At 46.2% G+C, this 25,479-nt stretch overlaps 1 protein-coding gene across 1 annotated transcript in view; it reads left to right on the top strand.

Annotated features, from left to right (window-relative positions):
- The window catches only part of CACNA1H (calcium voltage-gated channel subunit alpha1 H), a 477,272-nt gene that overhangs the window by 260,917 nt on the left and 190,876 nt on the right, over positions 1-25,479 (top strand). Inside the window, exons 3-5 of the mRNA XM_074965057.1 lie at positions 10,211-10,323; positions 12,984-13,117; positions 23,225-23,322. Of these exons, the coding sequence (XP_074821158.1) occupies positions 10,211-10,323; positions 12,984-13,117; positions 23,225-23,322 (345 nt within the window). The remainder of the gene's footprint in view (positions 1-10,210; positions 10,324-12,983; positions 13,118-23,224; positions 23,323-25,479) is intronic.

Consider the following 25,479-nt stretch of genomic DNA (forward strand, 5'->3'; position numbering starts at 1 on the left):
GTAACGAGAGTGATCAGGTAAGGTGAGCTATTACCAGCTGGGGGGGGGGGACTTTTTTAGTGATAATCAAGGTGGGCCATTTCCAGCAGTTGACAAGAACATCTGAGGAACAGCGGGGTGGGGGGAGGATAGTTTTACTTTGTATAATGACCCATCCACTCCCAGTCTTTATTCAAGCCTAAGTTAATTGTATCCAGTTTGCAAATTAATTCCAATTCAGCAGTCTCTCGTTGGAGTCTGTTTTTGAAAGTTTTTTGTTGAAGAATTGCCACTTTTAGGTCTGTAATCGAGTGACCAAAGAGATTGAAGTGTTCTCCGACTGGTTTTTGAATGTTATAATTCTTGACGTCTGATTTGTGTCCATTTATTCTTTTACGTAGAGACTGTCCAGTTTGGCCAATGTACATGGCACATGATGGCATATATCACATTGGTAGATGTGCAGGTGAACGAGCCTCTGATAGTGTGGCTGATGTGATTAGGCCCTATGATGGTGTCCCCTGAATAGATATGTGGACACAGTTCGCAACGGGCTTTGTTGCAATCAGGCAGCCAGCTCTTCTGAGAACTGTCCCTTCTGCCATAGCTTGTTTGGCCATTGAAGTGGATCCATCACTGGGAGACTGTCTTTGCTGCTGCTTGTTTCTTTCATAGCCAGTGACTTTTTGTCTTGTGTGCTGTTCTGACTGTCTGCCTGGTGCTCCGCTTTCTGTAATCCACTGGGAATGTAGTTTCCTCTCCTCTTTGTTTGTCTGAAAAATGGTGGTTTTATTGCTTTTATTCTCATTAGCACAGTCTCACTTTCTTTAGTTAACATGGTGTTGGTGGATGTCATTGTGCCACTTAATGTATGGTTTTAATAGTAAATAATCACAGAAAAGAATAAGGGATGCTAGGAGCAGTCACATCTTGTAGTCTTTCCTAATATAACTTCTGTTTCCATTGATCCATTGTGTGTTACTGCTGTCATGCACAGGCACTGTCTGCAGTATTCTGGATGTCTTCAAGAAAGAGAGAGCCAGTGAAGTATGTCCTCCAGTAGGACTCTCCCTCGGGGTTAGTTATCGTGTATGACAATAGCACGGATGGTATAGGTGTCACCTGGGTAAATTGTCAGCCACTTTCTGTTTGGAATCTGATAATCTGTCCCATGTGCAGTGAGGGTCACTATATATCATTTAGTATTCCTTCTAGTCACCTAACTTGCAGCTCTTTTGCGATTACTTCAGGGTAAATTCTCTTTGAATGAAGAAGCTTGTCATAGTAGATGGTAGCACTAAGATTTTTGTCTTTCCACAAGTCTCTGATCTAGTAGTCCCCGGCTCCCATCGTGATGTATGTTGCAATATTCCAGTAATGCTACATATGAATTACTTGTACCCAGTAGGGCTTTTATTTTTATCAACTCCTTTGCTATTTGCACTGACCCAGACCTACTATTGGCTGGCGCATTTGACTGTGCACAGTAAGGGATTGATGAGGTGCTTTGACTGATACACCAGAAAGAATTGCTGAAATGAGCCATTTATGTGTTGTGCACCATTAGCTGTTGTTAAGTCATCTGGAATCTCACAGCAAGCAAACTGTTGTTTACAATGTGTTATTACATTGCCACTTGATGTGTTGTGCAACAGCTTGGGTTTAAAAGAGTAGTAGCCCACTAGTAAGATGTAATCTTTCTCATTTATTTCAGATAAATCTGTGACAACCTAAATTCCAGAGTGTTCAGAAATCACACTTGGTTTTAATGATTCTTTGCATTGTACTCTGCTTTTCACTCGTGGAGAACTTTTCTTGGATGGCAGCATTCACGCCTGGCCAGAATAGGCAAGCTTTGGCTTTGCTTTTACCCAGTTGGGCATGATGGGTTGTGCTTAGCGTTTCCAGCTTGTGCTGTGACATGATGCTGGAATCCCACTCTCTGCAGCAATGTCTGTCAACCCAGTATGGGCTCTTATGAGAGTCTTTGCACTGCTCCTGAAGCCTGACGCTACTTTGAGGACACTTTTACAAAATCAGCAGGCTATCGGTTAAACCTGATCCCCAGAGCAGTTCATCTACCAGGAAGCAAACCAATTTTCATTCAGATTGGAACATGGCCCAGTGCAAACTACCCTCACTTGGAGCAAGGGACATAGTGTTCTCAGCTTAGCTCATTGTCAAGAGAAATTGAGAATGAACTGAAATTGCCTCTGTCTGGAATTTCTGGGAAGGCGGATTAGTTCCGTTAGACCACAGCTATCAGGGTAATCCCACTTTTGAATTATGGAACAAATCACTGTCATTAATCTGATGTGAAAATAAATAGGCCAGCCACTTAATGCATTTGTACAAAACCCCAGTCACAGAGAGAGAACGCTGTCTGGTGAGACATTTTCAGAGTAACAGCCGTGTTAGTCTGTATTCGCAAAAAGAAAAGGAGTACTTGTGGCACCTTAGAGACTAACCAATTTATTTGAGCATAAGCTTTCGTGAGCTACAGCTCACTTCATCGGATGCATACTGTGGAAAGTACAGAAAATCTTTTTATACAGACAAACCATGAAAAAATGGGTGTTTACCACTACAAAAGGTTTTCTCTCCCCCCACCCCACTCTCCTGCTGGTAATAGCTTATCTAAAGTGATCACTCTCCTTACAATGTGTATGATAATCAAGTTGGGCCATTTCCAGCACAAATCCAGGTTTTCTCCCCCCCCACACACACACACAAACCCACTCTCCTGTTGGTAATAGCCCACCTTGATTATCATACACATTGTAAGGAGAGTGATCACTTTAGATAAGTTATTACCAGCAGGAGAATGGGGTGGGGGGAGAAAACCTTTTGTAGTGGTAAACACCCATTTTTTCATGGTTTGTGTGTATAAAAAGATCTTATGTACTTTCCACAGTATGCATCCGATGAAGTGAGCTGTAGCTCACGAAAGCTTATGCTCAAATAAATTGGTTAGTCTCTAAGGTGCCACAAGTACTCCTTTTCTGTCTGGTGAGACAGGACAACAACAGCAAACCTCCCTGCACCAGGCTGGAGTTTAAATTCAGAGTGCTTCTTCAAGACGGTATCAGTCATTAGTCTTTTTGAGGTAGGAATAAAGAAAGAGGAGGAAGAAATATGCTCATATGGAAATTTCATAGCACTGCAGATGGGAAAAATTCCTCGAGGGTCCTGCATTATATTTCTTACAGTGTATTCTTTACTGGTTTCCCAATCTGGGTTAAGCATCCCAAATGGTAAGACGCCCACCGCTGCTAGTTCAGGTGTCCACAGCCTAAAATATCTCAACATTAGGAAACGTTGATTCATATTCCGCCTACATTTTTCTTTTCCGAATTTCTTCCCATGCTCTGCTTTTATGCTCCTTTTCTCCTCTTGGGTATTTCCAGTGATGCCTTTTGCTGGACATGGCTACAACTCTCTAATCTGCACGGCTCGAGCTTTCTGTGCCACCGCGTGGTAGGTGTTCCTTCCAAAAAACTTCCGGCTTACTGGAAAATACCGAGTTCAGCTTTGGCATGAGATGAATGAGGGCCAGTAATACCTCCAACTTCCAGAACTCACTTGAGCTTATTCCAACTCTGTGGACAAAATTTCAAATGTAGGTGCTTAAAATGAGGCACCTAAATCCATATTTAAATGAAAGTGGCCAGGTTTTTAGAGATCCTAAGCTTCCTCAGCAACTAGTGAAGTCAATGGGAACTTTTGGGTGCTCAGCATATCTGAAAATCAAGCCACAGACTTAGGTGTCAAAATATCGATCGGGGTGAAATTCTGCCCCATTGACATAAGTGGCAAACTCCCATTGATTTCAGTTGGGCTGCGATTTCATCTTAGATGCCTAACTTTTAGATATCTACATTCAGGCATTCGACGGCAATAAAAAAATTCCTGATTGCGATAAAGGGCATTGGAAACCCATATGAATGTATTTGTCATGAGAGGAAGAGGATGAAAGATGTTGCTTTCATTGATGTGCGTGGGACAGGAGCCAGAGAAGGATGAAAGCTCATGATTGTCAATAGAGTGTAGAGAATTCACTGTAGGAAACAATCCTGAGCTAGCCAGATATGTGAACAAAATGATCGACTGGATATTTTTCCACCTCTTCAACAGCATCTATTATTCTATTGTGGCCACAGAATCTGTTACAGGGAAACGCTAGAAGCTTTTATATTGTAGCTCCAGGAAGCTAGATGGAGTACATTAAACCTTGGGTAACCTTTGTACTAGTTTGATAAGTTAGTGCAGTCTATCTATAGTCTTTATACTGTGCTCATTACTGTCATGTGGGCCAATGTTCCCTCTAACTTTTTTTCCATCCATGTTTCGGAATGAATTTTCTGATGTGCACCAATATGGAGGTCGCATGTGGTGGGGGTGGGGCCAAGGGGGTTTGGCGTGTGGGAGGGGGCTCAGTCAGGGCTGGGGAAGAGGGTTGGGGCACCGGGTGGTGGGCTACCGATGAAATTTATGAGCAAATCTTCCTGCTTAAAACAAGGTGCTGAAAGTGGTTGTCCCTAGTGGTGGTGTTTGGTCTGAAGGGCCAAGTTCCATGCTATGAGACGATGTCCCTTTAATTAAATAGCATCAGTCTGAAAACCATCCCCATTGATATTTCCTCCTCAGCGAGGCAGGGCATTGCTTGGCTGAGTATAAAGACGGATTAGAGCTTTCAAAACAGGGGAGCGGTAGTCTCTACAGGATTGCTCTGAAATCCAGCAAAAGACAGCAGTTAGCTTTAAAATGGCCACGAGCGTCTGATTTGCGACCACATCACTCATGAAGTGTTAGACCTCGGTACCTTTCTTTTCTGAAGGCACCGCCTTTCTGGGTCAGAGGGCAGTTCACAATCCGCGAGCCCATTTAGCTCTTGGCCTGTGTGTCAAGGCTGCCAACAATTGGGCAGCTGCGTGCCAGTTGTGGTGGTGGCTTTCCTGGTGTGGTCACTTGTCTGCTGAGAGCTGGCGTGAGACCCACCAACGCACGTCACAAAGGCCACCCAGCATGCCTCCTTGCATCCTCTCCTGAGCTCTCCAGAAAGCAACCCCAGATGGAATGTGGGGTCAAATGCTTTGTTCAAGCGAGAGTGGGAAATTGCGTAATGGGCAAGTCCACATCATAAAATCCACCCCAGCTTACACTAACCAGAACATTGAGACCAAGGATGAGCGGGGCCATGGAGCGTGAATTTCCCCTTTAGTCCCCTAGATGGCCTCTCTAGGAAAGGGCCGAAGCACGTTGGCAGGGGGGAGCTTGAACTGCTGTTGCTTGTTCTGAATCTTTTCAGTGGGGAAACAAGAGGCGCTATCTCGACAGCCCCTTTCACCAGCAGTAAACCCACCCACTATTAATGTTTTTTTCAAGGAAAATACAATATAAAGAGTGAAATAAATGTGAATGCAGACATCTGGGAGTAACCCAGGAGCTATATTAACACAGAGGTCTACATGAAACCCATCAAGCTAAGCAAACGTTGTAAGCAGGCTGCAGCAGTGGGTTGGTTTTTGTTTGGGTCTGACGTGGTCTGTTTTCTTTATGGAACAGGATTCTAACTCTGCTTCTAATTAGCCCAAAGATGAGGCTGAGGTGGAACCAAACATGCCTAAAAAAATGCCCGAATTCAAAACCTAATGGCATCTTGGGGAATAAAACCAAAATACACTCAAGCTAGTATTTCAGCAATGGACCAGTTCCTTGAGACTGTGGCCAGCAGCTGCAGTATGGGGGCCTTCATACCACATGGCAGGAGAACTTGGCAGCTCCAGTCTCATGGGTGGATTGGTTGGATTTTTATTTGTTTATTTCTGTAGAAGCTCCTCCTCCATTAAAAAATCAAACACGTTCAACACAAAACGTTAGCTGGGCAATTCTCCCAGGTGCAGATTGTTCCAGTTCAGCGCTCTCTCATGAAACCAGAGGCGCCATACCCAGCCACTGATATCCCCCTTCCACCCTCAGCCTTTCTTCCTGTGGGCCTCCTGACTTTCTGAACTGCCTGGTCCAAATCCCACTGACATCAATTGAAAGGCTTAGGCAGGAACATGTCCAGGCAAAATATCTTAAATGTACCAGTCGGTGGCAGTGTTTCGGATTATTGCTTTGATTTGCGCTTGTTTTCTCCCAGAGGGCCCTGTCTCTATGTTCTCCAGCTATTCACAGTGGGGCAGTCGGACAGTTCCGCCATGGGTCAGGCAGGGCTGCAAGGAGGCTGGAGCTACAGAAGAAGCCGGCAAACACACTGCCAGCCCCAAGCGTTCAGACGTCGTGAGTCATCCCTAGCCTCGTCAAATCAGGAGATCAGTTTAAAAAGCAAGAGCTGTTAAAAATAATACAACAGGGGGTTGGTTTTTTTTACCTCCTGGTTTCTGAGCCATTAGGATGCGCTCGGGGGCACGTTTTCAAGCGTCTCCCTGCAGCCATTAGGGCTACAAATGTAGTCATTGTTTTAAATGAAAGCTGCCGTTCCAATGTAATCACCTGACTCCAGAATCTGGGGCTTTAAGAAATACACCAAGTGTCGTGACTTGTGCCTAAAACTGCAAAAGTTGGCCCCGGGGCAGAAAGAGATGACATGGTGCTGGTCTTCTTTGAAAGACACTGAGAACTTGTACTTAACGTCGACATTAATGCTACTTAAATGATACATACTGCAAATACAGTAGCAACCAAAGCCCGGTGTTGACTGTAGCCTGCAGTTCCCTGATATCCAGCACCCCACCTCCCAAATTGGAGGATGACCTTTGACCTCTGCAGCCATACCCCATCCTTGCATCATACTAACAGTAGTTACGCCCGGCAGGCAGGGCGCACAGACTCTGTGGGCAAAGACTCAGACAAACAAGGTTCACATGCACTGAGAGATTTACCAGTTTGGCTTGCCTCTGTTCTCATTCCGCCCTGGTGCCTTAACCCTTTGGCTGTTCGCTGTCAAACCCTGGTCCAAGTGCCAGTTTTGTACAGTGCTTTAGTCTTTTGTGACTGCTCTTGCAGGCCACCATTCTCTCTTTATGCTGAGGTTCCACACTGGCCCTGGTGTGCCTGTCTCCATTCAGTGGTGCTGACCCAGACTCTCCATGTGTCCTAGCTAGCCCACGTTCTCTGGTTGCTGAGGGTGATCATAACTAACAGGCAGGTGGCGGTCACTGCCTGCCACAGCTGTAGTGTGTGGTGGTTGTTTTTCTGGATAAACTGGAACGTTTGTTCAGAAAGGTTGGAAACTCTAGCTCCGCCATTGCCCGTTCTTCTGCTGTGATTCTGTGACTTCGAAATCTGTGGAAATTGACAGATTTGACTGCCTGGGAGATGTGTCCTGGTGGATGGAGCTGGAATATCGGGCTGTTAAAGATCTCCTCCAGACTGGCTCCATTAGATTGCATTGCAGATCACTACTGAGGTCACACCATTGAAACCAGTGGTGTTTTGCCAGCAGAGACGTCAACCAGTCGTGTTTGTATTACGCTCCTAGGAGCAAGGGCAGTCTCTTGAGGTACGTCGACACTGGCGGTGTCATTTGTGGCTAAGATACACGTACCTGCGTTAGCCAGCACTCTAAAAATAGTGTAGGTTTGCTCCCCCAAGAACGGTCCCATCTGAGTCCCTATGTACATACTCAGAGTGACTAGCCTGCCTCGCCACCTGTGACTACACTTTTTGTTGTGGTAGTGTAACGCCGACAGACCCCGGTTGTCGGTGGGCAGGATCAAACTTGGGACCTCTGGAGCTTAGTGCTTGAGCCTCTACCACATGAGCTAAAAGCCTCTTAGTTAAGGCTGTAAAGCAGACTCGTTTAACTCTCCCTAAGTGGTCTCAGTGCCACTAGATGGGGCAGACCACCACACCCAGGAAGTGTGGGTTACACTAGCTTGGTTAGACCTAATGCAGGTACGTCCACCCGAGCTAGAAATCTCACCTCCAGCTCCAGTGTATATTTACCCTTAGATGCTCAGATACCATATTGACAAGCACAGTGTGAACACCTTGGGCCGGATCCTCGATTGTTGTCACTCAGTTGAAATCAGTGGGCCTCTAACAGTTTACACTGGCTGAGGACCTGGCCCCCTAGGCTTCCTCTGAGCTTTGCAGAGCAGTGCTCACACTGATGTGATTTTAATGATAGTGCTCTCCATTACGGCTTCATTTCACCCTCGCTCTGGCCTGGGAGGGTGTCTGTGGCTGGGCTTTATCACAAAAAGCTTTACAAGCACTTAGTGGAAACCAAGGTCTCCTTCCTTTCTGGTGCCCGGGCTGTCTTTGTTTTGTGGCTTTTAGGGAGGCTGCCGGTCATTACGGCTGGAATGCTGCTGAGTTTGAGCAATCCGGATGGTAGCGGAATTCCAGCTGCCTCCTGGGTGCATGGTTTCCATCCTGTCGGACACACGCACACACCGCCCGGCAACCCAGATTCCAGGCAAACCCAGCGAACGTTTTAAAAAAAAAAAAGCATCTTTGGGGACAATAACATCAAGACACAAGCCTGGGTGGTATAAATGAAGGATAAAACATGGGGCCGCCAGGGCAAAACTGACAGACCCATTTCTCGGGAGATGAGAAGCCCCGATAACCCAAGCTCTAGTTTTTGTTGGATGGTTTTCATGAACCTTAGTTGATCTTCAGATTATAAACACTGGATTTATTACTCAGGCAGCTCTTGCAAACACAGAGCAGTCAGGCAGCATGGGAGGGAGGTTGAGTTAGGGATGTTGTATAATGAACAAACCACTTGCTGTATAGTAATGAATAGGACAAGACATGGAAGGGTATTTTTTCTGAAATTATTGATGCAAATAAGACCGTTTTCTACAGTGTTGTCTGATGTAGAAATGTTGTTGGGGTTTTTTTTGCGTGATAATATAAAAGAATTCTCCTCCTTCGCCACATTCTCTCTCGTGGTCACATTTATTTTCTAACATCCAGTTCTTTCACACACACTTGTGAAACCCAAGTTTTTTCCCCCCCAAAATCTGTCTGTTTTGTTTTGTTTTGTTTTTAAATCATCCCAATAGTAATAATGAAACCCTCTGAATTCAGTTGAGTTCTCATTTACATTGGTGTAAATCGGCAGTTACTACACTGGAGTTACTCTGGATTTACATCGCTGTAACCTAGATCAGAATCTGGCCCTCCGATTGTCTTCTAACTGATAGTTCAACCACACCAAAGTTCTCTAACCAAGAGCCTTTTGCTTTCCTGTGACTGTGAATCAGATTTTTGGAAGAAACTTGGTCGCTCCAGGTGCCAGCTGAGCCAACTCTGCATCCGAAATACAGCTCGGCAGGCCCAAAATACATATTCTCCCTCTGTTATCGCCCTGTGATTTATAGCCTAACTCCCAACCTGGCATCCCCTCTCCAGACCAGCATCTGCTGCTGACTTCAGTTTGCTTTTGCTGTCATTCACCTTGCCCATGCTATGGAGCTTGCATGGAAGTTCCCATCTCCCAGGGCCTCCGACATCGCCCTGATGGGGAGTTGTAGAAATCCTTGGATTTGCAGCATTTGGTGATCGCTCAGAACTTCAAATGGGAACAAAGGGAATGTGTCAGTTTAATTTGGAAAATTATTAAATGTAAATGGGACCGCTAGTCAAGTCTCGGGTGCATCCGAGGCACAGAATAGGCCCAAGCCTCAGGAAAGCCGCAGAAAAGCCTGAGGAACAGTGCAGTATGGTTGGAGCAGGCAGGATTTCTGGGCTCTAATCCAGACTCTGTTACTGACTCACCACGTGACCTTGGCTAAATCACTTGACCACTCCCTCCTCAGTTTCCCCATCTTTGTAATGCAGAAATTATTACCACTAGCTTGTCTCGTGCAAGGGGTTTGAGGATTTAGGCTGATAAAGGGCTTTGAGATTAAAGTTGCTACAGACGGACAAAGATTTTTTGTTGGGTCCTTGGCTGCTCTCTCACCTGTATGATATATGGAAATTGATGACAAGGTGTGGAACGTCATCTGTGAAATCTACTAATTCGTCTCATTGCACTGTTCTGAAGCCCCTACCGTCTTCTCATCTCAGCAGGAGTCCCCTTTGCAGAGACCCTTTCCCCTCAGTTCCCAGAAACTTCAGCTGTTAACATATCTTTGGGGCGGCTTTTGTTATTTGGATCGGGAGTGCTGGTTCTTTGGATGTGTAAATGGGGCCGTGCTTTTGCTGACACTCTCCATGTCTTTGCCCACTGCTGACCAAGTGTATCCTCCTTAACTCGCTGCTCTCACCTGGTTCGAGCATGTCAGCATGCTGGTCATCCTGCTGAACTGTGTCACCCTGGGCATGTTCCAGCCCTGCGAGGATGTGGACTGCAAGTCGGAGCGATGCACCATCCTGGAGGTAGGAATGGGAGCCTGATGCACTTTCACAGCTGGGTGGTAAAACACTAGCCCATGGAGAACAGTGAGCCTTCTGGGCTAGTGATTCATTCAGGAGCCAGGGCCCCGAGATTGTATTCCCAGTCAGGATCTGGCTAGAGTGTACTAAAAGCCCATGCCTGCTTTGTTCTTCAACTGAGCTATATCCAAACGAGCTGCAGATTACTGTCCACTGAGGCCGGTGTACAAGTCCTGGGCTCATAAACCCTTTTCCTAGAACCTTAATAGCCTCCCAGAACTCCAGGGGGCAGCACGTGAGCCTGGCAATCACATAGCTGACATATGCCACAGGGCTGGCCTTCTCTAAGCCCCTTGCCCTTAGCATCACATCACAGATCCATCTGGTGTGAGAGTTGTGACTATGCATCTCCTTCACCAACTAGCCTTCTAGGCTCCAAACAGACATCTATGGAGACACTCAGCCTTTGCAAAGCATTATGTGAACCAGTGTAAAGATGGCTGGCTTGTGTCTGTGTAATGTCCTGAGCATGCTTGACTCTTTAATACCCTGCAAACCCTTCTGCAGTAAGGAAATGCCATTGGGACCTCTAGTAGATCATCAGATGCATCCACCTCTAAGGACTGGTCAAGAATCATATGCAAATGTCAACAACCAGAGGTTCTCTCATCCCAGACCCTTCCAGCCCAAAGTTATGAGATGTTAGGTGCAGAACTGAACCAACCAGAGCAATAGAGAAACCACCAGAGATTGGTTACAGAATAAATTGTAGAACTGAGCTGAGAAAATACTGAAAATGGTTATCCATCATAGGAACTGCCACACCAGATTAGGGTAGCATCTGGTCCCAGCTGCTTTAGAGAAAGGTGCAGCAAATTGTGGCAGGTACTCATGGAATACCCTGCCCATGGGGAAAGCAGCTTCCTAGACCTCATCAGATAGCAACTGGTCTGAAGCAAAGGTTTCCATTCCTCCCAACCATGTTCCTGCCTTTTGTTGTTTGCAGTCGTTCACACAAATGGATCTTGGCTGGGTGGATGTCTGTCATTCTTACAAATACCCAAATCCACATGCAAACAGAGGGATTTTTGCATGAGCAAAAGTCATTGTTGTTGATTATTCACTCTTTGTTCTCTTCAGAAAATGTCATCAAATCGGTTAGCCGAAATCATATTATGGATACATCTACACAGCCCACAGTAGCAAGCCTCCCCAGCCCAGGTTGACAGACTCAGGTTGTGGGGGACTTATGCTAGTGTTCTAAAAATAGCCGTGTCGACAGCACTTCGGAATTGTGGTTCGGGCTGGAGCTAGGGCTCTGAAGCCCATCCTCCTTCCTGGGCTTCAGATTCTGCGTCACTACATCTACCTAGCTATTTTTCGTGTGGTAGCATGAGTCCCGGGAGCTCGCATCTGTTGATCCGGGCTGCTGCAAGCTGTGTAGATCATAACCTTTGTGACGTGAATGAATCTAAGTGAACAGTTCATGAGGAGCCCGCACAATGACCATTGTTTGCGTTGAGTGCTGAATGATTACAACATGTCCGATATATTTGTAAAAATCCGAGCATGCTGTGAACAGTTAGCAGACTGAAAAAGAGCAAAACATGCAAAGAACAATCATCCAACTTTCACCCCTGCCCCACTCCAGCTTGCAGGAAGAATGAAAGCCAAAACATGATGTAGGAAGCATTGAGCTCCCTTGTGGAGACAACTCAGATGCTAATTATCAAATGAACGGAGACTGCTGGAACAAGTTCAGTATAGTTTGTAAAGTGTTGGTAGGTAAGCAGACAGCTCGACTAGATAGATCTCTCTCACCTGCACAGGTGCACACCCAATAGCATATGCAAAGGAAGCCAGTTTGCAGCTGCCTGTTTTCTGTTATGTTTGGCAATAAACCATGCAGGCCTCAAAATGAAAGTATCAGAGACTCACCGTAGGAGGCTCTGCTGACTGTTACGATCACAAAGAAAGTGGTTGGAGGGGCACATCTGTCCACATTTACGGGCGTGGATCAAGAAGCTGCTGTAACTTTCCCGAGGTTTTTTCAAAAGAGAAAAGTTTTTTCCATGTGACTAATAACAATCAATTCGTCCCACTGCATAGTCATAATTTATGGGGCAACATGCATTTAGCAATGAGTCCATTTCGTAATATTTCAGTTCCTGACCTGTAGCACATGTGGTCTGTCTGATCGATATTTGTTTCAGCCTGTGCACGATACAAAGCCTGGGCACCCCAAATGCACAGCACGTGTATCTCGGAGTTTCTCAATGGCAACTTGCCAGGACCCTGAGGGTTGTGTGGCATTTGCATATCGATTTGCATATGCTTTAAATGCAAAAGTAAATCCGCAACAAGCATAACACGTTTGTGTGCTTGTATCTTTGTCACTAGATGAATAGAAATTGCTTATTGTTCCTGAGCAATAAAAACCCAACAGTTGCATTTCAGTCAGTGTTATCATCACTCAGCAGACAACCCAGGATGTATTTTGGGTTTTATAGCTGACACTTCAGTACTCCATGAGCCATGGTTTGATCACCTCAGCTGTAGATACACAATATCCATACAGTAGAAATATACATATGCCTGGTTTTTTTATCCCTGTAATACAGAACCACAGTAGAACTCACTGCAATCATCTTTTTATGACCTAGGCATTTGACCATTTCATCTTCGCCTTCTTCGCTGTGGAGATGGTCATCAAGATGGTAGCTCTGGGGATCTTCGGGCAGAAGTGTTACCTAGGAGACACATGGAATCGCCTGGACTTCTTCATCGTAATGGCCGGGTGAGTAGCCAAAGCTCATAAATTAACCATGTGCACTGGAGGCATAAACAGATCCACCAGTCGCCCTGGCTGCTTTTGGGTATTTCTTCAGGAAGCTGCCAAGTGGGAGCCAAAGAAAAGTCATGTAAAACCTGATCTCTGAGGCAATAAAACACTGTTGAGTTCGGCTGTAATTGATTTTGCAAAAGCATCTGCAAAATATGAAATGGGAAGCTGCTGTTGATTAGCCTGACCTGAATCTGAGGGTTGGGGTGGAGGGAAGGGGTTAGAGAAGGCGTTCTGCGGCAGTGCATCCCCCTGGACCGGCTGCGTTCTATGGGTGTGTCCACACAGCATCTAAACACCCGCAGCTGGCCCGTGCCAGCCAACTCGGGCTCGTGGAGCTGGGGCTGCAGGACTCTTCCATGGCTGTGTCGACTTCCGGGCTCAGACAGGAGCCTGAGCTCTGGGACCCTCCCACCTCACAGGGTCCTAGAGGCCAAGCTCAAGCCTAAGCCCAGAAGTCTACATAGCAACGAAACAGCCCCGTGAATCCAAGTCAGCTGGCACAGGTCAGCCATGGGTTTTTCTTTGGTGTGCAGACATACCATGACCACCTCTAGTCCTTGGAAGTTTGGGGTACGTAGGGGTGGGGGCTAAACTATCATTTAAACCACTTGATTTTGTCCTGCCACAAACTCTTAAGTCGTGTATCTGTCCGGGGATGTTGAAGCTTCTTCAACAGCAGGCATGCTCCCTACGGTATAGGGGAGGTCTGAACAGCAAAGAAGGGTTGCACGGGAAGTGTCAACTGGAATGCTGGCAACTCGGGTGCTTCTGTACCAAAGACATGTGCCTAAGCCCCTGGCAACCACTGATGTGAACCTGTCTACCAAAGTAAGAGCTTCAAGCCCCTTATATAGCAATCTTTGCTGGCTTGATTTCAGTCAAATCAAATCCATTCAGATCTGGGCATTGTAATAACCAGCATGTTCCCAAAGCTCGCAGTTAAGGCTCAAGAACAGATGTGTAAAGTGCAGTCGGGTTCAATTCTGCTCCCACAAAAGTCAGTGGCAACACTCCCATTGACTTCAGCTGCTGTGGACCAGGTCCCCTTCTGTGTCTCTTTCAGTGCGCATTGCTGGAACATGGTGCTTGAGCCCCTGCAAGGGACAGTGACTAGAAAACAACCGCAACCAAAGCAGAAACTGACTGGCTTTCTCCTTGCCCAAGCTCAGAGACCTGCACGAAGTACAGAGCAAAAATAGGGGGAAACAAATCTGTTCCTCAAGAGTTCTGTCCATGCTAATAATCTAAGATGTTAGCAACATAGATACGGGATTTAAATTAACGTCTGAGATTTTCAACTTGACACTGTCCCTGCCTGGAAAGCCACCATGCTGCTGTGACCCATTGGCCTCAATGGGTGCTGTTAGGGCAAATGAAGACAGTGGATTTCAGCTGAGCAAGGAGAGTCTGGCTCAGGAAGATTAAAGCATCAGCGAGGCTAGCCGTGGGGGGAAGGGCAGGGAGCTGGCTGTCTGGCACACTTTCTAATCCTCATAAATTATAAACACATGGTAATTTCTGCTTTAAATTTATGTTTGTTGACATTTGAACACACCTCGCCCAAGAGCTGCTTATTCTCCTGAGACAAGTTTATGGAGATGGTTATTTTACACTCCCAAACACGCTTGGAAGAGCAGATTCCTTTAAACTTCAGGTTCCCAGTGATCTGCAGAGAAGTATTGAGCAGATTAAAAAATGTCCTAGAAATAAACTAAATAGGTCCTAAGACTGGATGATACCCACTCAAAGCAATTTTACCTGCTTGGTGTACAATGAGGGATGGAAAACTGGTTTGGATATTGCGTGTAACCTTACCTTTGAATATCCTGGGTTTATAGTACTTGGTTTTGGAGTAGTTGCAACATCCCTGCAATGTGTTTTACCCTTAAAGCAGTGGTGCTCAACCTTAACTCCATCTTAATGTAGTTTTTTGTCCAGGAATACAATTAGGAATGGATTACTGGTATGAATAAAACATAAAACTGTCGGAGCTGAGACTCCTTTGAACCAGCCTTTGGCTACAGTTTAAGAAAAAGCTAGTTAACTTTTTTTTAGCCCCACTGTGTATTTTTTAGGATATAGTCAGGAACCAGGTGCACATGCATAGTTCTGTGTAAGACCATCAATCCAGGAGCCATTAGATCTGGAATCTATATCCAGCTGGGCGGCCACTGTCTCTCTGTGTGACTTCAGGTAAATCACCTTTAGAATACAAATGATAATGCCCAAGCATCTTATCCCAGGAGGGAGCGGTGGAGGTTATGCATTACATTAACATTTGGGAGGTTCTCAGATGTTATCACGATGAGCATCAGAGCAATGCATATTAAAATGCCACACACACGAAGGGAGAGTCCTCTACTGTTGCTTAACGATCAGACTTTCCTTGGCCACAGTATTTGTAGCTCAGTAAGCTGGAAAGATAGGAACACTCGCAAGCAAGTCTGTTGGAGGTAGTTTTCCAGTCCCATTTTATAGACGTAAAAGGCTGGTGGAGGAGAGAGGGGAAAATCAAACCACTATTAACTCAAGAAAACCTTCTGGTGGGATGCTGTTAATGCTGAGGAATGACACGCAGAATGATCCATTTGCAAGCCAGTCCCAAGGGCCTCTCAAGCAGTTGGAAGGCACAATGTGGCCTATGACCATTGTACCTTTGGAGCACGCCTGTGGGAATTCTAACTTTGTTGCCCACAGGAGAGACTTGAACTTGGGGTCCAAACATGAACCATTTCTCCTCATAATTTGCCTTGTCGTTCTCTGTTTGGCTAACAAGCCCTTGCATCCCCGTCCTGTTCCCCAACCCTGCCTGGGTTTTCACCTTCGGATCTAAAGAAAGGAGAGCCTTGGAGGGTGACTTGAATTACAAAGTACTTTGGAAACTCAGTTCTGTTCTTCCTGGGCAACAAGCAGCAGTTTTACCGGGGAGCATGTGACATAATAAGTGGGTTGTTTTTCTTGGCAAGCGGATCTGGAAGCGATGGAGCCTATTAAGGGGCCCTTCTGATAAGCAGGGAAGTGAGTGACAAATGGGCATTGCCCGCCATTCCATTTGCCCTATTCAGTTTCCTTAAGCGAGCTGATTTATGCTAATAGCACAGTTATCGAGGAAAGCCGACAGTAAGCGGGAAAACTACAAAATAAACAGATCTTCTGCTGACAGCAACAGATTACATCTGAAGGCCGCTCCAGCAGTGAATACTCTCTCAGTCTCTGCTTGCCTAAGAAAAGTACCATGGGAAGTTTCAGCCTGGGGAAAGTTGGCTCTGTTTCCTCTGAGGGCATGTCTGTACGGCAATCAGGAGGCATGACTGCGGCAGATGTATGCATACCCGGCCTAGATTTGAACAAAATAGCTGGCTACAAATAGTGGTGAAGCATGGGCTAGCTGCCCACATGTATAGTCAGGATCTCAGGCAGGCATTTATTTGGGCAGTTAGGCTCACATATCTCCAACTTGTACCACTGCAGCTTCACTCCTATTTTTAGTGAGGAAGCTCGATCTCACCTACCCCTGCTGTAATCATACCTCCCGACTGCAATGCAGACATACTCTGAATCTGACCACTAGCCCGGGTGGAAAACATTGTCCAAGCAACAAAAAGGTGATCTGCCATTTGTCCCCTCATGACTGCTAATGTCAAGTGGGTCATTTATGTCTCTGCTCATTGGAGCGGCCCCTGTGTCGTGAGAAATGTATTAGATGCCATTAATCTAATCACTGTCCAGACCAAGAAAGTACTTGCCTTCCTTGGGAGAGCAGATAGGAAAGAGCTGTGACTTCTGTTCTCTGGTATATTGAGGCCATGATAATAGTCCAGTCTTTATGAACGATGAATGAGGATGCTGAAGGACAGGACATGTGAGGCCGTGACTTTCTCCCGTGGATGCTAAGGGTCTTTGCATGCATATGGTCTTCTGTGGCTTTATACCCCACAGGCTGTGTGCGCCATCCTCCTTTATTATGCATCAGTGCATAATGGTTTGTATTTCCAGTGCATCCCAAATAAAGCATCATTAAAGGCTACACAGAGAGCGATTAGAGGAAGAGTTCGGTGTCGCAACTGTCCTTGTGACAACAAGAGAAATAAGACTTGGGGAAATAAATGCAAGAGGAGAGGGCAAGGGAAAGGGCTGATATGTGAAAGCAGCCATGGGGGAGGGGGTGTGTAACATGGAAGGGAGAGTGGCAGGAAGGTGGGACGAAGGGGCAGGGTCACTGAAGATCAGTGCAGCAGTGCAGTGAGAATGGTAAGAAGGGGGAAGTTATGCGGGGAGCCTGGGCCAGTTAAAATAAGGGCTTGATAGTGGGTTTCCCAGCCAACGCCCACCCCACACTGCATGCTTTTAAATGCGTTTCTCTCTCCTTGCTTACCTAGAGCTGGGAGCAGAACTCTGGTTCTTCCAGACAATGGCTTTTTTTACCCTAGACAGAGCCCAGTGGCTCAGTCTTCCACTTGATTCCAAACCAAGGGTGCCTTTTCTCCCAGACAGAGGCCCTGAGGGAGTCTCTGGGTTCCACCCTCTAGCATAAAGGAAGGAAAACCCCGAACAGTGAAACACATTTATGGGGTTGCTAAGTTCACAGGGTTTTTTAATGAAGCCAGTTCTTTTCCACAAACCATTAGGAAACAAATCCCTGACTTAATCCTCCCTGGGTGCGGTGCAATGAGTCTGCCAGTCCTAGTCTGCATTGACTATGCAGCTTCTGTAGAGCTCAGAGACTGAAGAAAGGATTTTTTCCCCAAGTGCTTTCTAGCTATCAGGTGTATCTCTCAGGTCTCTCACTTTACCTTGCAGTGAAAATTTAACACTGAAGTTCATAGACTTAGGTGGCCTGATTCTCAATTACTCCATTCCTGTACTTGGGACATGGATGAAGGCAGGGGGGCAACGGTAACTTTAAGCCAGTTTTGTAATCCGGGGCCGTGTAGGGATCTATCCAGCCATCAGGGTAAATTAGAGCAGCCTTAGGACTACTCTAAACTTCCAGTGTGCTTCCAATGACCCCCTTTGGGCCCAAAGAAGCAGAAAATAATCAGTGCAATGCGCTCCTGCCACACCCCAACCTCCCCTGCCCCCCAAAGAGGGGTGGGAAGCAAGGCTGGCATAGAGATTTTACATCAGCAGACAGTCTGCATAGAGGGAGTTCTCTGGGGACTTCTTTCACACCTTTTAAAGCCCCTTTGTTTTGCCAGAGAGATATAAAGTGTTTTTTGTGTAACTGAGAGTCACACCCACTGATTTTACGTGCAGCAATTTAGTTTAGAGAATCGCTCAAAGCCCAGATGTTCACCCAAAATTCCCAGACCTGCATGTTTGAGCTGGAAATGATGGGTGAATGGGCTTCCTTGCAAGATTTTTGGTGTAGCCTGCTCCTGGGTGGCTCAAAACTGACCACTTCAGCAGGGTGTGAAAATGAGAACCAGTGGCAAAAAAGAAAAGTGATCTAGAGCACTTCAGTCTTAAAGAGAGCTTTTGTTTTGAGTTGTGTGTGAAAGTTTTTGATGGTTTTATTGCATACTAAGAGATCAAGCCAAGCCTCCTGTAGTCAAAGGAGACAAACTGAATAAAAGCTAGGTAGGGATCCGAGGTAGTACCCTCCCAGACAGCGTAGGAACTTTCAGTGGAGCACTTTCCAACTGCTTTTACATTCTATTAGTAGTTTTAAAACTGGTGTCCAGTTACAGTAGAATCCACTTACTCAGCCACCTGATAAATTGCAAGTGTGCCTTATTAGGACGACAGCCAGGGAACAGATTCGGGAATCATTGATATTCATTTTAGTGACTTTAAACAGAGGTTTGTCTATTCCTGAAAGGTCTGTTTGAAGTGCACACCTGGTGCTGGCTAGAGGCCTAGTTACTGTAACTAGCAGGTGCAAACTGGTGTTTATCAATTTCCCACTGCGTGGTATAGAATCATAGAATATCAGGGTTGGAAGGGACCTCAGGAGGACATCTAGTCCAACCCCATGCTCAAAGCAGGACCGATCCCCAATTAAATCATCCCAGCCAGGGCTTTGACAAGCCTGACCTTAAAAACTTCTAAGGAAGGAGATTCCACCACCTCCCTAGTGAAAAAGTTTTTCCTAATATCCAACCTAAACCTCCCCCACTGCAACTTAAGACCATTACTCCTTGTCCTGTCATCTTCTACCACTGAGAATAGTCTAGAACCATCCTCTTTGGAACCACCTTTCAGGTAGTTGAAAGCAGCTATCAAAATCCCCCCTCATTCTTCTCTTCTGCAGACTAAACAATCCCAGTTCCCTCAGCCTCTCCTCATAACTCATGTGTTCCAGACCCCTAATCATTTTTGTTGCCCTTCGCTGGACTCTCTCCAATTTTTCCACATCCTTCTTGTAGTGTGGGGCCCAAAACTGGACACAGTACTCCAGATGAGGCCTCACCAATGTCGAATAGAGGGGAACGATCACGTCCCTCGATCTGCCGGCTATGCCCCTACTTATACATCCCAAAATGCCATTGGCCTTCTTGGCAACAAGGGCACACTGTTGACTCATATCCAGCTTCTCGTCCACTGTCACCCCTAGGTCCTTTTCCGCAGAACTGCTGCCTAACCATTCGGTCCCTAGTCTGCAGCGGTGCATTGGATTCTTCCGACCTAAGTGCAGGACCCTGCACTTATCCTTGTTGAACCTCATCAGATTTCTTTTGGCCCAATCCTCCAATTTGTCTAGGTCCCTCTGTATCCTATCCCTACCTGCCACCTTATCTACCACTCCTCCTAGTTTAGTATCATCCGCAAATTTGCTGAGAGTGCAATCCACACCATCCTCCAGATCATTTATGAAGATATTGAACAAAACCGGCCCCAGGACCGACCCTTGGGGCACTCCACTTGATACCGGCTGCCATCTAGACATGGAGCCATTGATCACTACCCGTTGAGCCCGACAATCTAGCCAACTTTCCACCCACCTTATAGTGCATTCATCCAGCCCATACGTCTTTAATTTGCTGACAAGAATACTGTGGGAGACAGTGTCAAAAGCTTTGCTAAAGTCAAGAAACAATACATCCACTGCTTTCCCTTCATCCACAGAACCAGTAATCTCATCATAGAAGGCGATTAGATTCTGGTCCTCGCTTCTGCTAAGCGCCACATCCCAGATACTCTGAGATGTGGCTGCTTAATGCATCCAGGTTAGTTTTCAGAACTGCTTTAGTGCAGTGCTAAATTTTAAAGCTATCCCTCGAATTTAAATTTAATTCCTAGAGGCAAACTTTAAGGTAAAGTTAGGATTGTAAAGGTTTATTAAATGCATGAAGGAAAAAAAATTATTAAAAACAGCAGCAGCAAAAAAGTCCAAAAAATGCTAAATTAAGGCTAAAGGGCCAATTTCATACCTGCTGTAATATTACTTAAGTTAATTGAGGTATACCAGGAATAACTCCAGCCAAAGGTGTGGAAAAATCAAATATCTGAAATTCTTGAAGTTCCAAATTAAACTTCCCAAATAGCCTTAACTCCGTCCTTTGCTGTATCACCAATCCCTTGGAACAGATTTATACCCGCACTTACCTCTGTCAGACAGATTTACTCCCACTGGCAGAATGTATAATGTGTGCTGAGTCCTTGGCAGAACTTTCAGATATTCAAAATGACTGGGTGCAAATCAGGCCACGTGTTAAACTGCAGACTTCTCACTTGTCAAAGGCACCAGTATGCTCGGAGAACGAATGAATAAGCAACACTTTCAGTTTGTAGGCCAAGCCGATTTTGTGTTCGCTTTGCACCAAAGTGTTAGATATTGAGTGTACGTGGACACACATCCGTGTTCTTTATGAGAATGTTGATGTGAGTTACACTCAGCTATTCAAATGATTGTGGAAAGCGAACATACGGGGGCATAAGCCAAGGTGAATGCATTGTTAAATCTGGGCAAGCACTCTAAGAAATGGGTGCAAATCTGTCATCCAGTTCTCCTATGCAATCATGATCACAGCTTCATAATAACCCTCTGCACAATGCCTTCCTGTGACTCCATGGTAACGGGGACCACCACAATGTTGCCACACTTCTCTTTCCATCTGCATGTTCCAAAGAAGAGGATTCCACTATATTGTCACTTATCAGATTGTCATGGCAAAACATGACCTTGTCCTCCCACATTTGTGCTAGCATAAAAATACCAGTTAGAATCCTTGGGTTCATTTGCTGAAAGGTGTGCTGTCATCAAAGCGGAGATATTTTAAAAATAGAAATCCCATACCGGTTTCTGTCTTGTACCTTTAGAGTACTGAAAGTACCAAATGTTTAAAATCTCAGGCCAGGTCCTTGGCTAGTATAAATCAGCATAGCTCAATGGGACAACAACGGATTTACATCAGCTGAGAATCTGGCTTCATGTTTGTTGCATTTCACTCGATTTGGAAACCGAAATCAATGTGCAGTTAAAACGAGGCTAAAATATGATTTCTAAAGCCCTGATGCTGCCAACCTTATTCTCGTGAGTAACCCACTGACGTCAGTGGGATCACTTGCGTGAGTAAAGACTACTCTCACGCATCAGGCACCGCCCCCAAAACGAGCAAGCTTGACTATTGTTTCTAGTCTGTTTCACTTTCATTCCCTGGTTGCGTCATGGACAATCTCAGTGCCTGTGTCCTTAAGGTGCCTGTGGAATGTTTAAAATAAAAATGCTTTCTGCTGAAATTTTAAACTATTGGATGGAAACACTTCTGGGCATTTGCTTTTCTCAGGCCTCCCTCCTTCCCGCTCCACTTTTTAATTTGTGTATTGCTTTAAAAAAAAAAAAAAGTCTTTCTGGTACCAAAAGCTGGTTCACAGTCTTGCTCTTGATGCATTGTGTTGTCTGAACAGGAGTAGTGAGAGAAATGTGACACATTTACAAGCGCGTCCCTGTAGTCAGCTCAAAGGCTATAAATTGTAATTACAACCAAGCTAACTAGCCAGAGCCCCATTTAAGAAAAAAAAAACCTGACATGTTTACCACTCCTGGTTATAAAAGACCAACGAAACTGACTAAATTTAACATCTTTCTCAGGCCAGGAGGGAAACGTGTGTGAAATGGCAACAGGACATGAAAAAGAAAATGTTCCTTTTTTTAATAATGTAAATGCAGCCCAAACTACCTGAATGTTATTCCCCAGCTCTCTTCTGTAAATGTTTGTGGGAGGAGAAAAGCCAAGCTGTCAAGAAAATACACCGGGGTAGTACAAGAAGGTATCACAGGAGTAGTGAGAAAGGAATATCAGGAAAATCTTCTTGACTGTGAGCTGTGTGGGGCTGCGGAATAATCTCCCAAGCGAAGGGCTTAAGGATCGGAACAATTTACCAAGGGTCACGGTCTGTCTCCGTCACTGACGAGTTTTAAATCAAGACGAGATGTTTTTCTAAAGGGAACTATTTTGGGGGAAGTTCTAAAGGGAACGATTTGGGGGGAAGTTCTCTGGCCTGTGTTATACAGGAGGTCGGACGAGTTGATCACAGTGGGCCCTTCTGGTCTTGGAATCTCTGACGCGGCGTTGTACTGTAAAGAGCCGTTTTGCACTGACATGGAGATTTATAGGTTCCCCTTTGCCCCCTCCCCCACCTCCAATTTCTGTTGGGTCTAATTCTGCAACCAGTAGTCATGGTGAGCGGCACTAACCAATGACTTCAGCAGGACTGCTTTAGTAAGTAGCTGCAGCTCAGCGTAATGCACCAGGGCAGGTGATTTTAGAGGATGCCAGATCACTCTCAGACACCAGGCGGTGACACGTTGGCCTTTCATTCATAAAACTTCCCCCTCCAGGAGGCACTACTTCCCGCAGGTAAATCACGGCATTAGCTAGGCAGCTTCCTCTAGTGCTGCAGCAATCCCGTGCTGCGGTAGCCTTCTGCTAATCCTGCAGAGCATGAGGGTGCCCATTGTATCGCGTAATCCTGAGGTAGCCAGGGCACATACTGTCCAGCTAACTGATCCACCTCAGCAGCTAGGAACAGCCCCTTTTTAGCCTGCACGCACACTTGTAAGGCCTAGGAGATGAGACACCTCTGTTCTGACTTCTTTTTCTCTTTCTTCCTTAGCATGATGGAATATTCTCTGGATGGGCACAACGTAAGCTTATCTGCCATCCGAACTGTCCGGGTACTCAGGCCTCTACGAGCCATTAACAGGGTCCCAAGTAAGTAAAAACCTTTTTTTCCCAGAGCAATGAACACAAATGTGTATGTGATTCAGAACATGCCTGGGGAAAGTGGCACAGCACCGGGGAGCTAAGCAGGTGTGGCTCCTACTGACTTCCATGCAAATTTGATCCCTTGTGGGTGCTTTGTTTATCCCATTGTCCCAGGGTGTCTGGCCCCTAAAGAGGAGGTGGGCCTCAGTCCAGCTGTGACAAGCTTAACTCACGGAGAATGAAGATCATGTGACTGGCGGGTCACGTGACCAAACCAGACCTCTTATAAAGGAGAGGCCTCGAGAATGAGCAGCTGATAACAGTCCAGCTAGGAGGCTCGGGCAGGGCAGAAGCCGAGGAAGCTGTAGCTGGCATGAGGAAGCAGCTGCAGAGAGCAAGACTGGCTCCTGCAGGGAATAATGGGATTGTTTGCATTATAACTCAGCCCTGGGAAGGGGCATTGGGGGCTCCTGCCTCAAGGGGAGAGAGATTGAACTGAACTCTGGAAAGGAAGGCTGAGGACTCATTGGGGACGTCTGCACTGCGATAATAGACCCGCGGCAGGCTGCAGCTGGCCCGAGTCGACTGACTCAGGCTCGCGGGACTTGGGCTCCGGGGCTCTAAAATTGCAGTGAAGACGTTCAGGGTCATCCTGGAGCCTGTGCTCTGAGACCCGGCGAGTGGGGAGGATCCCAAAGCCATATGGCTGGCCTGGTGCCCAGGCCACTTGCCCCGGGCTGTGGCTGGTCAAGGCCCCTCAGTGATGATGGAAGTGTGTGTCAGTGAGATCCTTGCCCCGCTGGTCACTGGGAGGGGCTGTGTCCCCGGCTTTGGGGCTCTGTGATGGCTGAGGAGCTCTGACTGGAGATGCCGCTGTGGAGACAACGAATTGCTTGGCTCCCCTTTGAACTGGCCACAGTGCTACAGCCATGAAACCCCACTGGAGTGAATATGGTGTTGCACTGGTGACGCGTGAATTAGACACGTTTTCTTTAAAGGGAAGATTATCACGGCTGTATTCTGCCCTTCTGAAGGTATGTGGTGATTTTTAGGGCTGTGTGGGGGACACACTGTGGCCCCAGATAACTAGGGTTTTCAGGTAACTGACTGTATAATGTATTTATATGATCGTAGCACCCAAAGAACCCTCTCAGAATTGCACCCCACGAGGCTGGGGGCTGAACTAACACAGGAAGAGCCAGTCCCTGCTCTGGAGAGCTGAAGTGAATCTACATGTAGACAGACACCAAAGGCTCTGTAGGTGCCACTTGCATCCCATGCTGCAGAGACCACAGAAGCTGCCGAGTCGTGCAGCTATGAAGACGTCCCAAGGATCTGGGTCACTCGCCGACATAGCGGTTTTCTGCCTTATCACTTGTCACCTCTGCCCGCCCCCTTTTGGGGGATGGCGAAGACTCTGCCCCCACCCACCCAGTGGCCATCCATGGCAATCGAGCAATGTGGTTACGACTCAGTATGCTCAGTAAATCCCCCAGGGTCTGAACAAGGGGTTGGGGGGGAGGGGTTCTTCCTTGTCTGACTGACCGCTAGGCTGAGGCCTCTCAGGGAGGGCAAGTAAAACTGATATTCCAAAGAGTGGAAGAAGCAAAGACCTAGACTCTCCTGGGCAGCGTACGTAGATTGTAAACCTTGCGAAAATCTAGTCCCCTCGGGCAAGTCATATTTTTGTGGGTGAGTAAAATATCATTAGTTTTAGCATTATCATCAAACCTGGTGAAGGGAAGGGGTGTAGATTTTGTACCTGGGCTGGTAGATGTTCGTATCTTGATTTTAGTAAAGTTTTGGACGCAGTCCCCCATGACATTCTCATAAGCAAAGGAGGGAAATGTGATCTAGAGAAATTACTATAAGGTGGGTGCACAACTGATTGAAAGACTGTACTCAGAGAGTAGTTATCAATGATTAGCTGTTGAGATGGGAGGGCTTATCTAATGGGGTTTGCAGGGGTCAGTCCTGCGTCCGGTACTATTCAGTATTTTCATTAATGACTTCAATAATGGAGTGGAGAGTACGCTTATAAAATTTGCGGATGACACCACGCTGGGAGGGTTTGCAAGCCCTTTAGAGGACAAGATTGGAGTTCAAAATGACCTTGACAAATTAGAAAATGGGTCTGAAATCAACAAGATGAAATTCAGTAAA

The sequence above is a fragment of the Natator depressus genome, chromosome 10 (genome assembly GCF_965152275.1).
Source record: "Natator depressus isolate rNatDep1 chromosome 10, rNatDep2.hap1, whole genome shotgun sequence".
NCBI classification, from domain to species: Eukaryota; Metazoa; Chordata; order Testudines; family Cheloniidae; genus Natator; species Natator depressus.